The following is a 23,118-nucleotide window of genomic DNA, read 5'->3' as shown; positions in this document are numbered from 1 at the left end:
TAAGTCAGAACCGTCCAGAGTAGTGATGCTAGTCGGGCAGGCGGGTGCGAGCAGCGAACGGTTGAAAAGCATGCATTTAGTTTTACTAGCATTTAAGAGCTGTTGGAGGCCACGGAAGGAGTGTTGTATGGCATTGAAGCTCGTTTGGAGGTTTGTTAACACAGTGTCCAAAGAAGGGCCATATGTATACAGAATGGTGTCGTCTGCGTAGAGGTGGATCAGGGAATCACCCGCAGCAAGATCGACATCGTTGATATATACAGAGAAAAATGTCAGCTCAGAATTGAACCCTGTGGTACCCCATAGAGACTGCCAGAGGTCCGGACAACAGGCCCTCCGATTTGACACACTGAACTCTGTCTGAGAAGTAGTTGGTGAACCAGGCGAGGCAGTCATTTGAGAAACCAAGGCTGTTGAGTCTGCCGATAAGAATACGGTGATTGACTTTGAGTCGAGAGGCTTTGAGTTGAAAGCCATGGCCAGGTTGATGAAGACGGCTGCACTGTACAATCGTTTATCGATGGCGGTTATGATATCGTTTAGTACCTTGAGCGGGGCTGAGGTGCACCCGTGACCAGCTCGGAGACTGGATTGCACAGCGGGAAGGTACAGTGGGATTCAAAATGGTCAGTGATCTGTTTATTAACTTAGCTTTCTAAGACCTTAGAAATGCAGGGCACGATGGATATAGGTCTATAACAGTTTGGGTCTAGAGTGCTTTGATGACCGCGGCAGCTTCCCAATTTTTAGGGATCTCGGACGATACGAAAGAGAGGTTGAACAGACTGGTAATAGGGGTTGCAACAATGGCGGCGGTTAATTTTAGAAAGAGAGGGTCCAGATTATCTAGCCCAGCTGAATGTGTACAAGTCCAGGTTTTGCAGCTCTTTCAGAACATCTGCTATCTGAATTTGGGTGAAGGAGAAGCTGAGGAGGCGGGGGGTGTGAAGCTGCTGGCCGGGGTTGGGGTAGCCAGGAGGAAAGCATGGCCAGCCTGCTCTTGTTCTCCATGGACTTTACAGTGTCCCAAAACGCTTTGGAGATAGAGCTACAGGATGCAAATTTCTGTTTGAAAAAGCTAGCCTTAGCTTTCCTGACTGACTGCAGGTATTGGTTCCTGACTTCCCTGAACAGTTGCATATCGCGGGGACTATTCGATGCTATTGCAGTCCGCCACAGGATGTTTTTGTGCTGGTCGAGGGCAGTCAGGTCTGGAGTGAACCAAGGGCTATATCTGTTCTTACTTCTGCGTTTTTTGAAAAGGGCATGCTTATTTAAGATAATACACCCTTATCGACTACTGAACCAAATCCATACACAAAACCTTGTTAAATCTTTTCTCTATATTCATTGATGTGTGCATATGTGTTATGGCATGTGTTCTAAAAAAGCCTGGTAATTGAAAGTATTGTGCACAATCCATCTTTTTGTTTTTTGTTAGCAATTTAAGAGTGAGATGGCTCCCCATTAAACCCATCCTCAACTTATTTCTAACTTCCCGTTCCTTGGAAACCGGGGCTGTGCCCTCAGAGGAGATGTGCTCCCTACATTTTTGTGTGTCGCTGAAGGGTGCCTCCACCGAGTTGGCAGCACTTTGAAAGAAAGGAGGAGAGAGCAAATAGGAGAGGAAGAGAAAGAGTGGGGTGGCTCACGACCTAATTTCTTAGCCTACAGTAAATAGCTTTTACTTGACATATAGCGACAGAATACACAGTCATTGGAAAGGAAAGTGTAATCCATATCAACAGTAGTCAACAAAATAAAAGTTTACATAACTTCTTTCTTAATTTGATAACTTTGTTGTCACAGAGAATTGTCCTGCGCTGCAGGAAATGCAAATTGTAGTGTATTCAAGGTTTAAAAAGGCTTCTAAAGTTTGTAATTTCCACTTAAAAATGTGACTTGATTTGCCCTAATGAAAAATGGATCAACCCCTACAAAAATGTCCATTAATTATAATCCACATAATAATTCACATTTCCTGTTGCTGCGTGATTATTTTCCTGCAGTGAGAAGCAGGAAATGTATGTAGCTCATCTCTACATACATAGTACACTGTATATTGTAACAGTACAGTTCTACACAGTGTAGTCTTTCTAGAATAAAAAGTTGTTTTTGTGTTTTTATGAAGTGATTGTTGCTGTGCTTTTATCTGTCCTTTATTGGGCTTTTGTCACCCTTTGTTTTCCCCCTCTTGTTGAGCTGTGCCTGTCTCAATTTGCTTTTTCAATCTTCAGATTTAATGCACACACCCACACAGTCTGACGCACAAGCACACAAACACAGAGATAGTAATGCATACATTTATTTTCTTGCTCTCTCATGGGAGGCCCAGAATCAACCTTTTTTTTCCATTGTATCTTCTTAACAGGAGTGCAAACTGCTTCTTTTTTGGCATTCCTACCTGTCACCTGGGAAAGCACTTTCTCTGGGATATTTTCAGGAGAAGATTGGAAAGGAAAATGGAGAGGAAGAAGAGGAGGAGGAAGATTGTATAGAAGAGAGAGGGAATAGGTGTAGGTCTCTCAATGAAGGACACGCTTAGAAAACAGGGTTCCAAAAGGGTTCTTTGGCTGTCCCCATAGGATAACCCTTTAGGGTTCCAGGTAGAACCCTTTTGGGTTCCTTGTCGAACCCTCTGTAGAAAGGGTTCTACATGGAACACAAAGGGTTCTACCTGTAACCAAAAAGTGTTCTTCAACGGGTTCTCCTATGGGGACAGCCAAAGAACCCTTTCATGTTCTAGATAGCACCTTTTTTTGTGTGAAAGTGTGAAAGTGTGAAAAACACAGTACGTTTATTGTTGAATTTAATGTTGGCTAAGTACTTGTAATCGTTAACACGACTTTAAAAATCCCTTTTCAATTGACAGTATGTGTGCGTTTGGATGTATATTCAACAAATCCATTCACACCATTACTAGTTATACACCTACTAAACCCCATCACTGGGGTCACTGGCTACAGATCAGTAGAGCACTGTAAATCCATTGACCTTTCCTTGTTTTTCTTCCCTCGCACACATCTCGGATGGTGTCTGACACTCTGTGTCATCTGTCCCTGTCTGGGCAGTTCCACTGACTCTGAGCTGTGCTCTACCAGCCGTGTCCGTCAAACCCGATTGGGTCCTCCATTGCTTGGATTGTAGGGGTGTTCTGTTGGGCCTTTGCACTAGGGAAGAATTCAGGATCACTGCACAGATGAATGACTGTTTTGAACCGAGATGATGCTCACTTGACTGTCTTGTGTTTTCAGTGCTACTATATTAGATTAAAGGCGATAATTGTGCTTGTTGTGTATAATACTATTTGAAATCATGTCAAATAGTTTATCTGTGCTTGACTGAGCTTGAGCCCAGGTTTGCCTTCTAGTCAAAACAAAACAAACTGTTGAGTAAAATGAAGATTGTTTATAAGTGATTTTGAAATTGTGGGTTGAGCTTGGATGTAGACATGTGTATAAATGACACACTTGAACATGTGTGAAATAGGACAAATATAAGCACCTACTTATTATTATTCTCATTGTTATTCTTATTGTTATTATATACATCTTATTATCATGATTGCATTTCAAGGAGGCCAATAGTCACCATGATGATAAGCCAACTGTGGTGCATCAATGTTGACCTACTTTCTAACTTTCAACCAGGCCTATTTCTGAAAACAGTTTAAAAAAAATTCAATATAGATTTAGGCCTAGATCTTATTCTTGTGTGTGTGTGTTGTGTTTTTGAAGCAAAGTGGGGAGAAGTGGAGAGATTTTAAGGGGTGATCAGGCCTGTCAACACCCCAGAGAAGAGCTGAAAACAGCCCCAGTCTGAGTGTCATTACTATGAATAATGGCTTAAGGGACAGGACAGTGGATGAGTCATCTAGATTTATTTTGATCCTTTCTTAATTTCTGTTTTTGTTATTCGTTTCGGCTGCAATGGCTCGCCTCTCCACGGCAACTGATTATCTGTGTCTACACTAATGTAATGAAGTGGGGGGGGGTTATCCACTAGCTCGAGGTGAGTGTGTGGGGAGTGGGGATGGGTGTCCTGTGAATATGTGTATGTATTCGCTTCATTGACTTTAATGAAGTTTCATCAAAATGTAGATGGATTTGTTTAGGACAATGTAGACTGTCTGGCCATTTTTAATATTCTATGTGGACTTTGCAGAGGATTGAATTATCCATAGATATCGATTTAATATTTTTCAGTGGCTACTTTAAAAGGCAGGCTGTGCTCTCATATTCTCAGGTGACTGTGGAACATGATTAATATGAATAAATCAACAACAACAGGTGGCGCGATAGAAAGCCTTTGTCAAACTACTTTTAGCTTCGCCAGGGTTCCCATGAGAACATAACAAACAAACTGACTAATTGAAAATAATTCAATTCAGAGTGAATAATAAATAGTCCCAGCAGGCACCCTGTGAACTCCTAGGGCAGAAAACTCTTTATAAATGTGTGTATATACAGTGCCTTCAGAATGTATTCATACCCATTGACTTATTCCACATTTTGTTGTGTTACAGCCTGAATTCAAAATTGATTAAATAGATATTTTTTCTCACCCATCTACACACAATACCCCACGATGACAAGTGAAAACATATTTTTAGAAATGTTAGCAAATTTATTGAAACTTAAATACAGAAATGTCTAATTTACATAAGTATTCACATCCCTGTCAATACATGTTAGAATCACCTTTGGCAGTGATTACAGCCGTGAGTCTTTCTGGGTAAAGCTCTAAGAGCTTTTCACACCTGGATTGTACAATATTTGCACATTATTATTTTTTTAATTCTTCAAACCCTGTCATGTTGGTTGTTGATCATTGCTACACAGCCATTTTCAAGTCTTGCCATATTTTTTCAAGCGGATTTAAGTCAAAACTGTAACTAGGCCACTCAGGAACATTCCATTTTGTTATTGTAAGCCCCTCCAGTGTATATTTGACCTTGTGTTTTAGGTTATTGTCCTGCTGAAAGGTGAATTAATCTCCCAGTGTCTGCTGGAAAGCAGACTGAACCAGGTTTTCCTCTTGGATTTGGCCTGTGTTTAGCTCTGTTCCGTTTCTTGTTATGCTAAAAACTCCCTAGTCCATGACGAGGACAAGCATACCCATAACATGCCACCATGCTTGAAAATATGAAAACTGGTACTTCGTGATGTGTTGTGTTGGACTTGCCCCAATCATAACGCTTTGTATTCAGTGTATAAAGTTGCTTTGCCACATGTTTTGCAGTTTTACTTTAGTGCCTTATTGCAAACAAGATGCATGTTTTGGAATATTTTTATTCTGTACAGACTTCCTTCTTTTCACACTGTGATTTAGGTTAGTATTGTGGAGTAACTGCAATGTTGTTGATCCATCCTCAGTTTTCTATCACAGCAATTAATATCTGTAACTGATTTAGAGTCAACATTGCTGAAATCCCTGAGCGGTTTCCTTTTTCTCCAGCAACTGAGTTAGGAAGGACGTTTTAAATTGTTTTCTTTAACCTTTATTTAACTAGGCAAGTCAGTTAAGAACAAATTCTTATTTACAATGACGGCCTACTTTTCAATGACGGACTACAAAGGACGTCTGTATATTTATAGTGACTGGGTGTATTGATACACCATCCAAAGGGCAATTAATAATAATTTTCACCATGCTCAAAAGGATATTCAATGTCTGCTTATTACATTTTTTTACCCATCTACCAATAGGTGCCTTTCTTTGCGAGACCTTGGAAAACCTCTGTGGTCTTTGTGGTTGAATCTGTGTTTGAAATTCACTGCTCGACTGAGAGACCTTACAGATAACTGTATGTGTGTGGGACAGAGATGAGGTAGGCATTCAAAAATCACATTGAACACTATTATTGCACACAGTGAGTCCATGCAACTTATTATGTGACTTGTTAAGAATCTTTTTTTTTTGTGTACTTTCTACCCCCTTTTTCGTGATACCTAATTGGTAGTTACAGTCTTGTCCCTTCGCTGCAACTCGCGTACGGACTTGGGAGAGGCAAAAATTGAGAGCGACGTGTCCTCCAAAACACGACCATGCCAAGCACTGCTTCTTGACACACTGCTTGCTTTAACCCAGAAGCCAGCCACACCAATGTGATGGAGGAAACACCGTACAGCTGGCGTCCGAAATCGCCACATGGAGTCACTGGAGCGTGATGGGACATGAAATCCCGACCGGCCAAACCCTCCCCTAACCCGGACGACGCTAGGGCAATTGTGCACCGCCTCATGGGTCTCTCGGTCACAGCCGACTTTGACAAAGACTGCGATCGAACCCGGGGCTGCGATACAGTGCCAGGAGGCCCATTAAGCACATTTTTACTCCTAAACTTATTTAGGCTTCCATAACAAAGGGGTTGAAGACTTACTGACTCAAGACATTTCAGATTTTTATTTCTAATTCATTTGTAAAAATTTGAAAAACAAAATTCCAAAATTCCAATTTGACATTATGGGTTATTGTGTGTAGGCCAGTGACAAAGAAATCTCACTTAATCCATTTTAAATTCAGGTTGTAACACAATTTTGAATAAGTCAAGGGGTGTAAATACAGTGGGGCAAAAAAGGTTCACCTTCCAACAGGACAACAACCCTAAGCACACTGCCAAGACAATGTAGGAATGGCTTCGGGACAAGTCTCTGAATGTCCTTGAGTGGCCCAGCCAGAGTCGGTCGAACATCTCTGCAGAGACCTGAATATAGCTGTGCAGCGATGCGACACTCCCCCCCCCCCCCCCCCCCCCCCCCCCAACCTGACAGAGCTTAAGAGGATCTGCTTAGAAGAATGGGAGAAACTCCCCAAATACAGGTGTGCCAAGCTTTTAGCATCATACCCAAGAAGACTCGAGGCTGTAATCGCTGCTAAAGGTGCTTCAACAAGTACCTAGTAAAGAGTCTGAATACTATATTTCAGTTTTTCAAAATACCAGTTTTCTTTGTCATTATGGGGTATTGTGTGTAGATACTTGAGAAAAAAAACAATTTAATACATTTTAGAGTAGGCCTATAACATAACAAAGTGTGGAAAAAGTGAAGGGGTCTGAATACTTTCTGAATGCATTGTATACCTCAATTCCACCTAAAGGCAGCAGAGATATTAGACTATTGGGTTTATATTTACTTTGCATATATAAAGTAGCATATTCCTAATTTTGTCCAATTTTCTTTTCTCATTTGTTGGTCTTGTGTTGATATATCCTGGAAAGATATTGATGAAACGGGAAATGGAGATGAGCTTCTTTTCTATTACAGCCTTGCGGGAGACTTATTTTATTTTTTCCTGGATCTCTACCATCCTGGACACACTGATGGAGTGTGATGAAACAAAATGAAACTGTAGCCATGTTGATGATCCATCTTGCATGACTGAACTTAGTGTTCTAGATTTTTTTCAATAAATATTTGAAGCATTGCACTCCCAACAAACAACAGAAGAACACCGATATCTATTCATCCATTATACATGAGATGAGCGTGAAATAGTTATTTCACACAAGTTTTTAATCAGTATAGACGTGGTGTCTACCTCATGTGCACCAAGCAGATGAACGTCGCATAAACTTTTGCCATGTATATCAATACCATTCAAACACTGTTGCCATGGTGATGTGAGCAAGGAACTCTCTGAGCTGTAGTATTGATGTCGAACATGATTATTCTATACTGCTAAACATTTAGCTGCCCCTAAACTATTGAAAGCTTGTGGTGTCCCACATCAGAGTTGCCATTGGTTGAAATCTGTTTTATCACCCCACCCCACCACATGCTTCAGAAGTTTCATTTCCATCCTTTGCTGACTGTTCAGCATCCGGTTTTAGGATGGACAACTTTTATGAGCATCCAGCATAGGCCTATCCCATGATAGGGGATGTACAGTGGGGAGAACAAGTATTTGATACACTGCCGATTTTGCAGGTTTTCCTACTTACAAAGCATGTAGAGGTCTGTAATTTTTATCATAGGTACATTTCAACTGTGAGAGACGGAATCTAGAACAAAAATCCCGAAAATCACATTGTATGATTTTTAAGTAATTAATTTGCATTTCTCTCTATACCATTTGTATTTCATATACCTTTGACTATTGGATGTTCTTACAGGCACTTTAGTATTGCCAGCCTAATCTCGGGAGTTCATAGGCTTGAAGTCATAAACAGCGCTGTGCATCCAGCATTGCTAAGAGCTGCTGGCAAACGCAGTAAAGTGCTGTTTGAATGAATGCTTACGAGCCTGCTGCTGCCTACCACTGCTGTCAGACTGCTCTATCAAATATCAAATCATAGACTTAACTATAATAAACACACAGAAATACGAGCCTTTGGTCATTAATATGGTCGGATCCGGAAACTATAATTTCGAAAACAAAACATTTATTCTTTCAGTGAAATATGGAACCGTTCCGTATTTGATCAAATGGGTAGCAACCCTAAGTCTAAATATTGCTGTTACATTGCACAACCTTCAATGTTAAGTCATAATCATGTATATCATTCTGGCAAATTTATTACGGTCTTTGTTAGGAAGAAATGGTCTTCACACAGTTCGCAACGAGCCAGGCGGAGCAAACTGTTGCATACACTCTGACTCTGCTTGCACAGAACGCAAGAGAAGTGACACAATCTCCCTAGTTAATATTGCCTGCTAACATGCATTTATTTTAACTAAATATGCAGGTTTAAAAATATATACTTCTGTGTATTGATTTTAAGGAAGGCATTGATGTTGTGCTTTTGTGCGATTGTGCTTTTTTCGCAAATGTGCTTTTGTTAAATCATCACCCGTTTGGCGAAGTTGAAGTAGGCTGTGATTCGATGATAAATTAACAGGCACCGCTTTGATTATATGCAACGCAGGACAAGCTAGTTAACCTAGTAATATCATCAACCATGTGTAGTTAATTAGTGATTATGTGAAGAATGATGGTTTTTATGAGATACGTTTAATGCTAGCTATCAACTTACCTTGGCTCCTTGCAGCCACAAGGTCCTTTTGATGCTGCACTCACGTAACAGGTGGTCAGCCTGCCACGCAGTCTCCTCTTGGATTGCAATGTAATCGGCCATAATCGGCAACCAATAAGTCAGAATCCCGATTGTTATGAAAACTTGAAATCGGCCCTAATTAATCGGCCACGCCGAATAATCGGTCGACCTCTAGACAGGACGCATCTCTAAATAACTCAGCTGCCAAGATGAAATTTGGAACAACTCAATTGGCTAGTTCAGCTATCTGTCAAGAAATGCTACGATTGGATAGAGCGAGATTGTAACTCCACTCCCTTTCACATCTCCTCACATCTCTCTCCGTCGCTCATATAACTTGGTGCCGTTTACTGCTATTATGAGAACTAGCGGGAACAGAGCGGGGAACCAGACAGATATAGGGGAGGTAATGACAGAGGTGATTGAGTCCAGGTGAGTCCAATAATTGCTGATGCGCATGACGGGGGAAAGGCAGTTGTGTGTAATGATGGTGGCAGGACTGCGTAATGCTGAGGAGCCTGGCGCCTTCGAGCACCAGGGAGGGGGAGCGGGAGCAGGTGTGACAGTACACCCCCCCCTCTAGGGGCCCACCTGGGCGAGCCTGACCGGCTGGCCGAGGCACGGACGCTGGAAAAGCCGGCTGGGCGTAAACTCCCGACGTACCAGCAGAGGCATGGGAGCCTGGCGAGCCGGCTGAGGCATAGGAGCCTGACGATCCGGCTGGGGCGTGAAAGCCTGTCATTCCCTCTGAGGCATGGGAGTCCGATGATCCGGCTGAGGCGTAGCAGCCTGACGAGCCGGCTGGACGTAAAACCCTGACGATCCGGCTGAGGCCTGATGTGGGATGGGCGCCTTCCGACCCAACCGGGGCAATAAACCTCTCGCGCCTGCTAGGGCCTGACAGCCCGACGAGCTGGCTTAGGCACCCCCGGTTCCATCGGTGGTGGCCTCTGGACCCACCCAACGTCACCACCAACCGGAAAGCCAGCACTCCCCAATGCTTCGTTTGGTGGCTTCAGCATTCTGTAAGGGCCAACGCCGGAGATGAGGATCAGGTACGGGGAGTCAATATTTACTCAAGAAACAGACAAAGACCAAGACAAGAACACTGTCAGTACACGGGTACAAAACGATAAACAACAATTAATGCTGAAGCAGGGAACAGAGCGGGGAACCAGACAGATATAGGGAAGGTAATGACAGAGGTGATTGAGTCCAGGTGAGTCCAATAATCGCTGATGCGCGTGGCGGGGTAAGGCAGGTGTGCATAATGATGGTGGCAGTAGTGCATAATGCCGGGGAGCCTGGCGCCTTCGAGCGCCATGGAGGGGGAGTGGGAGCAGGCGTGATAGCTAAGCTACAGTAGCAGGAGTGGTTGTAGTAGCTGACTCCAAACTGCTGCAGGCCCTGCCACTGACGTAATTACTACTGGCTTCCATGGAACCACTCGTCCACTGCCAATATTCCCAATGATGCTGTTTCCAATTAAGACTAACTTGCTGTATACCTACCCTTGAAGATATTGGTAGGCTGAGGAAGTCCTTGATTAACGTAACCAACATTTTTAAAGTTAATAACCCTGGTAGATATTATGGAGGGTGTACTTTAGGTTTGCCACAGTTTTGGCAAAATATTTTGATGATGAAAAATAGCAGACCTGGGTTTGCTTACCCGATTGGTTACACTCTAAATTTGAAGCATACTGTCAATCTTGTGCTAGTGTTTTATTTGTTTGGGATTTTGGGTTCCTCTGATGGTACAAAAGATCTTGGATAGCTTCTAGCGCTTGATCTCGCTCTCTCTCCTTTGACATACTGTGTAATCCCAAGAATATCTATTCGTACAATGTCTCTCTCAGTAGGGTTCCAGAAATCCTCTCCCTCCTACAGCTTCTCCATGCCCACCAGCCATCTACATAACAGCTATTTCCATGCATTATTTGAGCGTTCATTATGAGTTTCCTCATTATTCCATCTGAGGATTGAAATGCATGCTTTAGGACGATTTGGTATTCTAATCATACAGGAGAGAGCATGCACCCGCACAAACACACACACACACACACACCACACACACCACTCCTAGGTAGGGTTGCAAAGTTCTGCTAACTTTCCACAAATGTGCTACAAACCTAAAAATCCTGGTGAAAGGAATTCTGGATTTCCTCCTGGGGGGGCGATGTCCTTACCCACACAGGAGAGGGAGTGAGGCTGAGGCAGACCCCCAGAAATCATAGCACCACTGGCCCAGTGCCGAGGCCCAATGTTGTGTTTCAGGGAGACAACTTTATTCCACCCACAGCCCAGGCTTTTAGGCCGTCATTATAGATCATATTTTTTTCTTAATTGACTCCCCTGGATGAATACAAGTAAATACAAAATTCTGGGCCTGTTCTGATGACAGGATCCCAGCCCAACTTAATATTCTATGAAAAGTTGTATTTTTTCTTCCATTACAAATGCTTCAGTTTGAGAGCTAACCACTCACTGCTGATGGACAGTTGAAGTCGGAAGTTTACATACACTTATGTTGGAGTCATTAAAACTTGCTTTTCAACGACTCCACAAATTTCTTATTAACAAATTCTAGTTTTGGCAGGTTGGATAGGATATCTACTTTGTGCATGACACAAGTAATTTTCCCAACAATTGTTTACAGCCAGATTATTTCATTCATAATTCACTGTATCACAATTCCAGTGGGTCAGAAGTTTACATACACTTGTTGACTGTGCCTTTAAACAGCTTGGAAAATTCCAGAAAATGATGTCATGGCTTTAGAAGCTTCTGATAGGCTAATTGGCATCATTTGATTCAATTGGAGGTGTACCTGTGGATGTATTTCAAGGCCTACCTTTAAACTCAGTGCCTCTTTGCTTGACATCATGGGAAAATCAAAATAAATCAGCCAAGACCTCAGAAAAAAAATTCTGGTTCATCCTTGGGAGCAATTTCCAAACGCCTGAAGGTACCACGTTCATCTCTACAAACAATAGTACGCAAGTATAAACACCATGGGACCATGCAGCCGTCATACCGCTCAGGAAGGAGACGCGTCTTCAATAGATGAACGTACTTTGGTGCGAAAAGTGCAAATCAATCCTAGAACAATAGCAAAGGACCTTGTAAGATGCTGGAGGAAACAGGTACAAAAGTATCTATATCCACAGTAAAACGAGTTCTATATCGACATAACCTGAGCAAGGAAGAAGCCACTGCTCCAAAACCGCCATAAAAAAGCCAGACTATGGTTTGCAACTGTATATGGGGACAAATATCGTACTTTTTGGAGAAATGTCCTCTGGTCTGATGAAACAAAAATAGAACTGTTTGGCCATAATGACCATTGTTATGTTTGGAGGAAAAAGTGGGAGGCTTGCAAGCCAAAGAACTCCATCCCAACCGTGAAGCACAGGGGTGGCAGCATGATGTTGTGGGGGTGCATTGCTGCAGGAGGGACTGGTGCATTTCACAAAATAGATGGCATCATGAGGATGGAAAATTATGTGGATATATTGAAGCAACATCTCAAGACATCAGTCAGGAAGTTAAACCTTGGTTGCAAATGGGTCCTCCAAATGGACAATGACTCCAATCATACTTTCAAAGTTGTGGCAAAATGGCTTAAGGACAACAAAGTCAAGGTTTTGGAGTGGCCATCACAACACCCTGACCTCAATCCCATAGAAAATATGTGGGCATAACAGAAAAAGTGTGTGCGAGCAAGGAGGCCTACAAACCTGACTCAGTTACACCAGCTCTGTCAGGAGGAATGGGCCAAAATTCACCCAACTTATTGTGGGAAGCTTGTGGAAGGCTACCTGAAACATTTGACCCAAGTTAAACAATTTAAAGGCAATACTACCAAATACTAATTGAGTGTATGTAAACTTCTGACCAACTGGGAATGTGATGAAAGAAATAAAAGCTGGAATAAATCATTGTCTCTGCTATTATTCTGACACTTCACATTCTTAAAATAAAGTGGTGATCCTAACTGACCTAAGACAGGGAATTTTTACTAGGATCAGTAATTGTGAAAAACTGAGCTTAAATGTATTTGGCTAAGGTATATGTAAACTTCCGACTTCAACTGTATTTCACCCCAGTATCCTTTTTTAAACTTCTAAAGAAGTTAGTTGCCTTTCTATATGGTCTGCATTCAGGTCTCAATGCAGGTCTATACTGCTTTGTTTGCTCCCTCTTCATGTCCTTGCATTGATTTCTTCACAGCCTTTAAATGTTTGTTTACTTAACCTTCTGTCAAGAACAGAGTCGACTTGACTTTTCTCTTCTCTACTGGTCACAGTCACCTCCGCCACCTCTAATCTCCTCCGCATTAACCCAGTGCAGATGGACGCCCAGATAATTGTGCTCATCATTATCATTATTATAATTGCAGATATCAGAGGAATGATCAGGAAGGTTTGCCGCCATGCTCCAGGAGCTCAAAAGGTCTTGGGCACTCATAGTGTTATTGCCTTATGTACCTGTCTAAAGACTGAGAAATTTGCTGAACTGTCTCAAGAGTCCCAGGAGTTTGTGAGATTTGTGAAAAGATGAGGTAACCAGTAAATGAAAAAGGGGACACTGTGTATTGATCACTAAGGGAGGGTTCCAGAGGCCCTGTTGGAAATGGCTGATCAGGGCTTAATACTCTTTGTGTTGCCTGCGCCCACCTAATGAGACACATCTATGGATCGTCACATTCAGAGAAATCGAAGCCAAAGGCTTCATTTATCAGCCTTGAAGGGTACCACTATCTTTTGCAAGTTTATTTTTCTTCATCCTTAATGGCAAACCATTTCAGACAGCCCCTGTTGAAATCAGATATAGCGTTATAGATATTCTACATACAGTGGGGAGAACAAGTATTTGATACATTGCCGATTTTGCAGGCTTTCCTACTTACAAAGCATGTAGAGGTCTGTAATTTTTATCATAGGTACACTTCAACTGAGAGACGGAATCTAAAACAAAAATCCAGAAAATCACATTGTATGATTTTTAAGTAATTAATTTGCATTTTATTGCATGACATAAGTATTTGATCACCTACCAACCAGTAAGATTTCCGGGTCTCACAGACCTGTTAGTTTTTCTTTAAGAAGCCCTCCTGTTCTCCACTCATTACCTGTATTAACTGCACCTCTTTGAACTCGTTACCTGTATAAAAGACACCTGTCCACACACTCAATCAAACAGACTCCAACCTCTCCACAATGGCCAAGACCAGAGAGCTGTCTGGTAGACCTGCACAAGGCTGGGATGGGCTACAGGACAGTAGGCAAGCAGCTTGGTGAGAAGGCAACAACTGTTGGCGCAATTATTAGAAAATGGAAGAAGTTCAAGATGACGGTCAATCACCCTCAGTCTTGGGCTCCATGCAAGATCTCACCTCGTGGGGCATCAATGATCATGAGGAAGGGGAGGGATCAGCCCAGAACTACACGGCAGGACCTGGTCAATGACCTGAAGAGAGCTGGGACCACAGTCTCAAAGAAAACCATTAGTAACACACTACGCCGTCATGGATTAAAATCCTGCAGCGCACACAAGGTCCCCCTGCTCAAGCCAGCGCATGTCCAGGCCCATTTGAAGTTTGCCAATGACCATCTGGATGATCCAGAGGAGGAATGGGAGAAGGTCATGTGGTCTGATGAGACAAAAATAGAGCTTTTTGGTCTAAACTCCACTCACTGTGTTTGGAGGAAGAAGAAGGATGAGTACAACCCCAAGAACACCATCCCAACCGTGAAGCATGGAGGTGGAAACATCATTCTTTGGGGATGCTTTTCTGTAAAGGGGACAGGACAACTGCACCGTATTGAGGGGAGGATGGATGGGGCCATGTATCGCGAGATCTTGGCCAACAACCTCCTTCCCTCAGTAAGAGCATTGAAGATGGGTTGTGGCTGGGTCTTCCAGCATGACAACGACCCGAAACACAAAGCCAGGGCAACTAAGGAGTGGCTCCGTAAGAAGCATCTCAAGGTCCTGGAGTGGCCTAGCCAGTCTCCAGACCTGAACCCAATAGAAAATCTTTGGAGGGAGCTGAAAGTCCGTATTGCCCAGCGACAGCCCCGAAACATGAAGGATCTGGAGAAGGTCTGTATGGAGGAGTGGGCCAAAATCCCTGCTGCAGTGTGTGCAAACCTGGTCAAGAACTACAGGAAACGTATGATCTCTGTAATTACAAACAAAGGTTTCTGTACCAAATATTAAGTTCTGCTTTTCTGATGTATCAAATACTTATGTCATGCAATAAAATGCAAATTAATTACTTAAAAATCATACAATGTGATTTTCTGGATTTTTGTTTTAGATTCCGTCTCTTACAGTTGAAATGTACCTATGATAAAAATTACAGACCTCTACATGCTTTGTAAGTAGGAAAACCTGCAAAATCGGCAGTGTATCAAATACTTGTTCTCCCTACTGTATAAGAATCTTTCCATACTGGAAATGGCAGAATGACAGTGCATTTGGAAAGTACTCAGACCCCTTGACTTTTTCCACATTTTGTTACTTTATAGCCTTATTCTAACATAGATTTTCTTTTAAATCCCTGATCAATCTACACACAATACCCCATAATGACAAGGCAAAAATGTTTTTTTAAATATATTTTTTTATTAGCAAATTTATAAAAACAATAAAAAATGAAATAACATTTACCGAAGTATTCAAATCCTTTACTCAGTGCTTTGTTGAAGCATCTTTGGCAGTGATTACAGCCTTGAGTCTTTTTGGGTATGACGCTACAAGCGTGGCACACCTGTATTTGGGGAGTTTGAGAATCCTTTAGGTGCCTTTTGGCAAACTCCAAGCGGGCTGTCATGTGCCTTTTACTGAGGAGTGGCTTCCATCAGGCCACTCTACCATAAAGGCCTGATTGGTGGAGTGCTGATGGTTGTCCTTCTGGAAGGTTCTCCTATCTCCAGAGAGGAACTCTGGAGCTCTGTCAGAGTGAGCATCGGTTCTTGGTCACCTCCCTGACCAAGGCCCTTCTCCCCCGATTGCTCAGTTTGGCTGGGTGGCCAGCTCTAGGAAGAGTCTTGGTGGTTCCAAACTTCATCCATTTAAGACTGATGGAGGCCACTGTGTTCTTGGGGACCTTGAATGCTGCAGAAATGTTTTGCCTCGACACAATCCTGTCTCAGAACTCTATGGACAATTCCTTTAACCTCTCTAGGGGGTGTGGGACGGTAGCGTCCCACCTGGCCAACATCCAGTGAAATTGCAGAGTGCCAAATTCAAAAACAGAAATACTCATTATAAAAATTCATAAAACATACAAGTGTTATACATCGGTTTAAAGATTAACTTCTTGTTAATCCAACCACGGTGTCAGATTTCAAAAAGGCGTTACGGCGAAAGCATACCATGCGATTATTTGAAAACAGCGCCCAGCAGACAAATCATTACAAACAGTTACCAGCCAAGTAGAGGAGTTACACAAGTCAGAAATAGTGATAAAATGAATCACCTTTGATCTTCGTATGGTTGCACTCACAAGACTCCCATTTACTCAATAAATGTTTGTTTTGTTCGATAAAGTCCATCTTTATATCCAAAAACCTCTGTTTTGTTCGCATGTTTTTTTTCAGTAATCCACAGGCTCACAGGCAGTCACAACAGACAGACGAAAAATCCGAAAAGTATCAGTAAAGTTCGTAGAAACATGTGAAACGATATTTATAATCAATCCTCAGGTTGTTTTTAGTCATAATTATTTATTACATTTCAACCGGACAAAAGCTTCGTCAATATAAAAGAAAAACAAGAAAGTCATGCCCTCGGTCGTGCGCATGAAAACCCTCGGGGACACTGAATGGTCCACTCATTCAAAGTGGTCTTACTCCCTCATTTTTCAGAATACAAGCCTGAAACAATTTCTAGACTGTTGACATCTACTGGAAGCCATAGGAAGTGCAATTTGAGTCCTAAGTCAATGGATGCTGTAATGGCATTCAATAGAAAATTACAAAAACAAAAAAATCCCACTTCCAGGATGGATTTTTCTCAGGTCTTCGCCTGCCTTATGAGTTCTGTTATACTCACAGACATTATTTTAACAGTTTTTGAAACTGTAGAGTGTTTTCTATCCAAATCTTAAATATGCATATCCTAGCTTCTGGGCCTGAGTAGCAGGCAGTTTACTTTGGGCACGCTTTTCATCCGGAGGTGAAAATAGTGCCCCCTACCCTAATGAAGTTAACCTCATGGCTTGGTTTTTGCTCTGACATGCACTGTCAACTGTGGGACCTTATATAGACAGATGTGTACCTCTCTAAATCATGTCCAATCAATTGAATTACCACAGGTGGACTCCAATCAAGTTGTAGAAACATCTCAAGGATGATCAATAGAAACAGGATGCAACTGAGCTCAATTTCAAGTCTCAGCAAAGGGTCAGAATACTTACGGAAACAAGGTTTTTCTGTTTTTAATTTTTAATAAATGTGCAAACATTCCTAAAAACCTGTTTTTGCTTTGTCATTATGGGGCATTGTGTGTAGATTGATGAGGAATATGTGTTATTTAATCCATTTTAAAATACTGTAAGGCTGTAACGTAACAAAATGTGGAAAAAGTCAAGGGGTCTGAAGACTTTCCGAGTGCACTGTATGTGATCATATTCTGAATTCTTTGATGGAAGTGGTTATGTGGTGTGCCACAATCGGAAACACAAATTGCAACAAAAAAATAACATGATTCTGGAGATTTTCATAAAAATGTAATCCATTCAAGGGTCTTTTGGAGGAAGGACTGTTAATATGTCGCTCCATTTTAAGTCTCATAGCAAAGGGTCTGAATACTTGTGTAAATAAGGTATTTCTGTTTTTCTTTTTTTATAAATTTGCACCAAAAAAAAATTCTAACCTGTGTTTTCTTTGTCATGATGGGGTTTTGTGTGTAGATTGATGAGGATTTTTATTTATTTAATCCATTATAGAATAAAGCTGTAACGTAACAAAATGGGGAAAAAAGGAAGGGGTCTGAATAGTTTTCGAATGCAGTGTTTAGTTGGAAGCCTTTCTTAATTCATTAGATGATGATCTTGTTGAAAATACTTTGATGGTTGACAATAAGAAACAGGAAACCATTCACTTTGAGCGAATCATTTTCATGTGGGTTATTTATGCATAAGCTGACTATCTATATAGAGCTTCGGATGTGCTACTCCATTTCCTTTGCTATTTCTGTTTTGAACTTCAGTATGTCTGTTCTGTAGCATAAAATACAACCATTCAGGGGCTAAAAGGTTCAGGATAATGTTTCTACTCATGGGAGCCCTCTGATGAAGTCCACATGCTAAACGATGAACAGGAGAATGAAGGGATCGAGCAAATGGACTGAAAATTGGATTTTTCTCCAGGAGGTGACTGAAAGGCAGGCTCGAAACGACTGCTATTTTGTCCAATTCCAGCAATTCCAATGTGGGATCTTATTTTCCAACTAAATGGAAAATTGCCACCAAATTGCATGCTCTTTGAGATGGACGACACAGCTTATCTTCACAAAATCATTTTCTGGTCCTTCCCAGGCTGTTCACAGGGTTTTGCCAAGTATTTGCGACCTGCCTCCCAGATACCTTTGAACATCGTTTTCAGACACACAGGAGTGCAACAGGAATAAATTGTGTCCCTCCTCTCCCACAGATAGACGGGGAAATAGACTGAGCTAGTGAAGTTATGTCTTTCTTTGATGCTTTGAGATCACAAAGCCCGAGGCGGCGACTGTGAAGTGTGAATTCCATTGAGTGTAAATTACTTTGAATGTATGAAGAAATTGGCGTGTTCAGTTGCATGAACAAATCTGTGACGTGTGACACAAGGACAATAAGACATGAAAATTGCATTGGTGTATTTTTGGTTTATTGCATCGACTCTGGCATTTGTGTCAAGGAAACACTGTACATTTCCTATTTCTTTGCAAAGGCATTCCAGACACAGTAGTTCTGGTTTGGCTTAGGTTAGGGTTAGGAACTAGGTTACATAGCTTGTTTTATGTTATTTGACAAGGAGATGCACTGATATTGGCTATAAACTGGGAAGAATCAGAGTATCTTGCAGCTGTTCCACTGGAGATTTTAGATTCATATGGAGGCAAAAGTTTCTGTGTAGCTCACGCACTCTCTCCTCAGAATTATAACGCACCTTTCACAAGGCGGTTGCATATTAATTAGCCTACAACATGTCAGTGAAGTCCCTTGATCATAGTTAATTAATGCTGTGATGATACACTACATGACCAAAAGTATGTGGACACCCCTTCAAATGATTGGATTCAGCTATTTCAGCAACACTCGTTACTGACAGGTGTATAAAATAGAGCACACAGCCATGCAGTCTCCATAGAGAAAAATTGGAAGTAGAGTGGCCGTACTGAAGAGTTCAGTGACTCTCAATGTGGCACCATCATAGGATGCCACCTTTCCAACAAGTCAGTTCGTGAAATTTCTACCCAGCTAGAGGTGCCCTGGTTAATTGTAAGTGCTGTTATTGTGAAGTGTAAACATCTAGAAGCAACAACGGCTCAGCCGCGAAGTGGTAGGTCACACAAGGTCACAGAACAGGACCGCCGTTCTGTGAGCTTGTTGCAACCGAGTGCTGTCCTCGGTTGCAACACTCATTACCGAGTTCCAAACTACCTCTGGAAGTAACGTCAATACAAGAACTGTTTGTCAGGAGCTTCATGAAATGGGTTTCCATAACCGAGCAGCCGCACACAAGCCTAATATCACCATGCGCAATGCCAAGCGTTGGCTGGAGTGGTGTAAAGCTCGCTGACATTGGACTCTGGAGCAGTGGAAACGTGTTCTCTGGAGTTATGAATCACGCTTCACCATCTAGCAGTCCGACAGACAAATCGGAGTTTTGCGGATGCGAGGAGAACGCTACCTGCCGCAATGCATAGTGCCAACTGTAAAGTTTGGTGGAGAAGGAATAATGGTCTGAGGCTGTTATTCATGGTTGGGGTTAGGCCCTTTAGTTCCAGTGAAGGGATATTTTAACGCTAGAGCATACAATGACATTCTAGTCTATTCTGTGCTTCCAACTTTGTGGGAACAGTTTTGGAATGCTGTTCCAGCATGACAATGCCCATACACAAAGTAAAGGTCCATACAGAAATGGTTTGTCGATATCGGTGTGGAAGAACTTGACTGGCCTGCACAGAGCCCTGAACTCAAATCCATCAAACACCTTTGGGATGAATTGGAACGCCAACTGCGAGCCAGATCTAATCGCCCAACATCAGTGCCTGACCTCACTAATGCTCTTGTGGCAGAATAGAAGCAAGTCCCCACAGCGATGTTCCAACATGTAGTCAAAAGCCTTCCCAGAAGAGTGAAGGCTGTTATAGCAGCAAGGGGGGACCAACTCCATATTAATGCCCATGATTTTGGAATGAGATGTTCCATGAGCAGGTGTCCACATACATTTGACCATGTTAGAGTAAGTATTCCTTTACCTATTTTATTTGATTGGATGTTTATTAGATTGCATGAATGCCATACACATATAAATATGACAAAAAAACACTACTAATCAGAGAAGAACATATGTTTCTTCTTTCAGATAACCTATTGCTGATCAATATCTTCAAGCAATTAAAAATGTTACTCTGTTTTGGCTGTTATCGCCTGGCACCGAAACACAATTAAACCTAATGACAGTCACATGTTGACTCAAGCGTGCAAAAGTGATGCGCTTGACAAATATATTTGCAAGTTAAATTAGGTTCTACCAATCAGCAACTTGTGGACTACTTCCACAAGAGAGCATACCCATGGAAACATCATACTAGGGGACCTACTCCACGCAGCAGTCATGATCATGATTAAAAACATCAATAATTGTCCTTGCAGCGTCAGAGCATTGTAGCCCCACTAGCATTTTGTATATTGATGTGTTTGGTTATTCAGCTGTGACTTCCCACTGGCTGTTTACAATACAATGCTTGTGTGTGTGTGTGTGTGTGTGTGTGTGTGTGTGTGTGTGTGTGTGTGTGTGTGTGTGTGTGTGTGTGTGTGTGTGTGTGTGTGTGTGTGTGTGTGTGTGTGTGTGTGTGTGTGTGTGTGTGTGTGTGTGGGCGTGTGTTACAATTGAGTGCTACTGTGTAGGTGTTACAATGAGTGCAGGTCTATTATATTGGGTATTATGTAAAATCCTGAATCTGTTGTGGACACTCCAAAAGAAAGTGATGTTTGTCCTCTCATGCTGGCACAAAGTGGCCAATGTTATTGTTTAAAGGAGCCTCACTGAGCCTCAGTTGTTTGTGTTCTCCGTGCATGACACTCACCCAACCAAACATGTTGGACTATATAGCTCATGATTATTGTTATTTTGCAGGATTGCCAGGCAAATGATTCACTAGTAGGCTACACCATTTGTATAAACTTGTTGATAAGGGATGTGTCTGGCTCTGTTTGTGGGGTTGTTTACGTCACAGTCCACTAACTCTCCTCCCACCTGCTGTGACCAGCCCTCGGCAGTGACCCCTGCGAAAGCACCCCCGTTTCGCCGGAGCACCACCAGGGATTGTGGGAAAACAGGTTGTTGGTTTTAATGAGGGTGTATACTGGGCGGTGTAGTAAAAAGCCCCTGCTGTTCTTATCTAATGATGTCTGCCGCTCCATTCAATTGAGCGAAGGAGGTCACAAAAAGGCTTACCTCATAGACCAGACCACTCTATTCCATTAGAGTGTGTGTGTGTGTGTGTGTGTGTGTGTGTGTGTGTGTGTGTGTGTGTGTGTGTGTGTGTGTGTGTGTGTGTGTGTGTGTGTGTGGCTTGTAGTTTCTCTTAATTAAGACCTTAGCCACAGGTACTAGTTACATACCATCTGCTCAGTTCTGTTCCCCCCACTGTAAACAAATGTAAAAGTTATTAATCCAGCTTGGATGTTCTGTTTGTTCTCTCTGTTGGAGCTGAACTGTAGAAATGTCCAACTTTCTTTCATCTTTGAGTCCGATTTTTGACAGGTGTGGTTGATGTAGGCCATGAGGTTGTTGTTGTTGTTGTTGTTGTTGTTGCTGCTGCTGTTCTAAAGTAAAATAGGGGGTGCTTATATGTGAGGTGTGAAATTGGTTTTTTGACTCCCCCTGAGACACCCACAGAGAGTGGGGGCTCGTTGTGGCTGCTGCTGCTGCAGCATAAGTCTCCTGGTGAAATACATTTCTTCACCAAATCCTCAATAATATGGGTTGTATAGTCTTTTGTGACAAAAAGGAAAAGGTTGAAAACCCTCTTCTCATTCAACTCACTCCATACCATTTATCAAATTCGATATTGATACTTGTTACTTTTCAATTTAATTTTGCACTTAAAACAGTATTAAACCTACTGTGTAACTTCGCTTGTTTCATTGTTTAAAGTTTTCTCCTAAAACACACCTAATTTGAAATCATTTTTCTAGCAAAAAGCCTCTTGGCGCAGTTCCCCCAGCAAAGTCACCAATGATCCAAAAGCTCAATTTTTATCTGTCACATTCATTTGCCAGTGACGGCTGCTGACTCCTTGCCTCATTAATAATCACCCCTCCTCCACTGCCTTTTGCTTGTGGCAATTCTCCTTGAGAATTCATGTTGTTTGTTTCTGTAGTTCACACTCGTCCTTCACAGACCCATCAATTTGAGTTCTCTCCCTTTCTTTCCTACTCCTTCCATTTATTTTATTCATTCTTCCATTGTTCTCTCTCACTTCCTGTCCTTTTCTTCCCCCGTACTCTTTATACTAACAGACAGTATCACTCCATTATTTTCTCTCTCCCTTACCCCATACCCACATCTCGTTTATTTTTCCCTTTCCTTCTTTTACTCTCCATTTTACGACCACAGCCTTTCTCTTGTTCACTCTCCTTTCCTATTTTTCTCTCCTTTCTTTCTCTCTCTCTGACCGTGTGTTTCTCTCTGTCTGTTTTGTGTGACCAGGAGCTGGTGGGGAGTAACCCTCCTCAGAGGAACTGGAAGGGTATTGCAATCGCCCTGCTTGTCATTCTGGTCATCTGCTCCCTGATCGTCACCTCGGTCATCCTGCTGACACCAGGTACGTGGAGAGGAGAGAGGAGGGGAGGGGAATGGAGAGGAGAGGATAATGGAGAGGAGAGGAGAGGAGAGG

The 23,118-nt window shown here is 42.2% G+C and overlaps 1 protein-coding gene across 2 annotated transcripts in view; it reads left to right on the top strand.

The window, feature by feature from the left end:
- Window positions 1-23,118, top strand: part of LOC106579565 (A-type potassium channel modulatory protein DPP6) — a 142,215-nt gene that overhangs the window by 29,983 nt on the left and 89,114 nt on the right. For both annotated transcript variants that reach the window (XM_014159599.3, XM_045702706.2), the window contains exon 2: window positions 22,932-23,046. In XM_014159599.3, the coding sequence (XP_014015074.1) occupies window positions 22,932-23,046 (115 nt within the window). The remainder of the gene's footprint in view (window positions 1-22,931; window positions 23,047-23,118) is intronic.

The sequence above is a fragment of the Salmo salar genome, chromosome 19 (genome assembly GCF_965601325.2).
Source record: "Salmo salar chromosome 19, fSalSal1, whole genome shotgun sequence".
NCBI lineage: Eukaryota > Metazoa > Chordata > Actinopteri > Salmoniformes > Salmonidae > Salmo > Salmo salar.
Note: the sequence above shows the minus strand (reverse complement) of the source record. Positions and strands in the feature narration are given on the sequence as shown.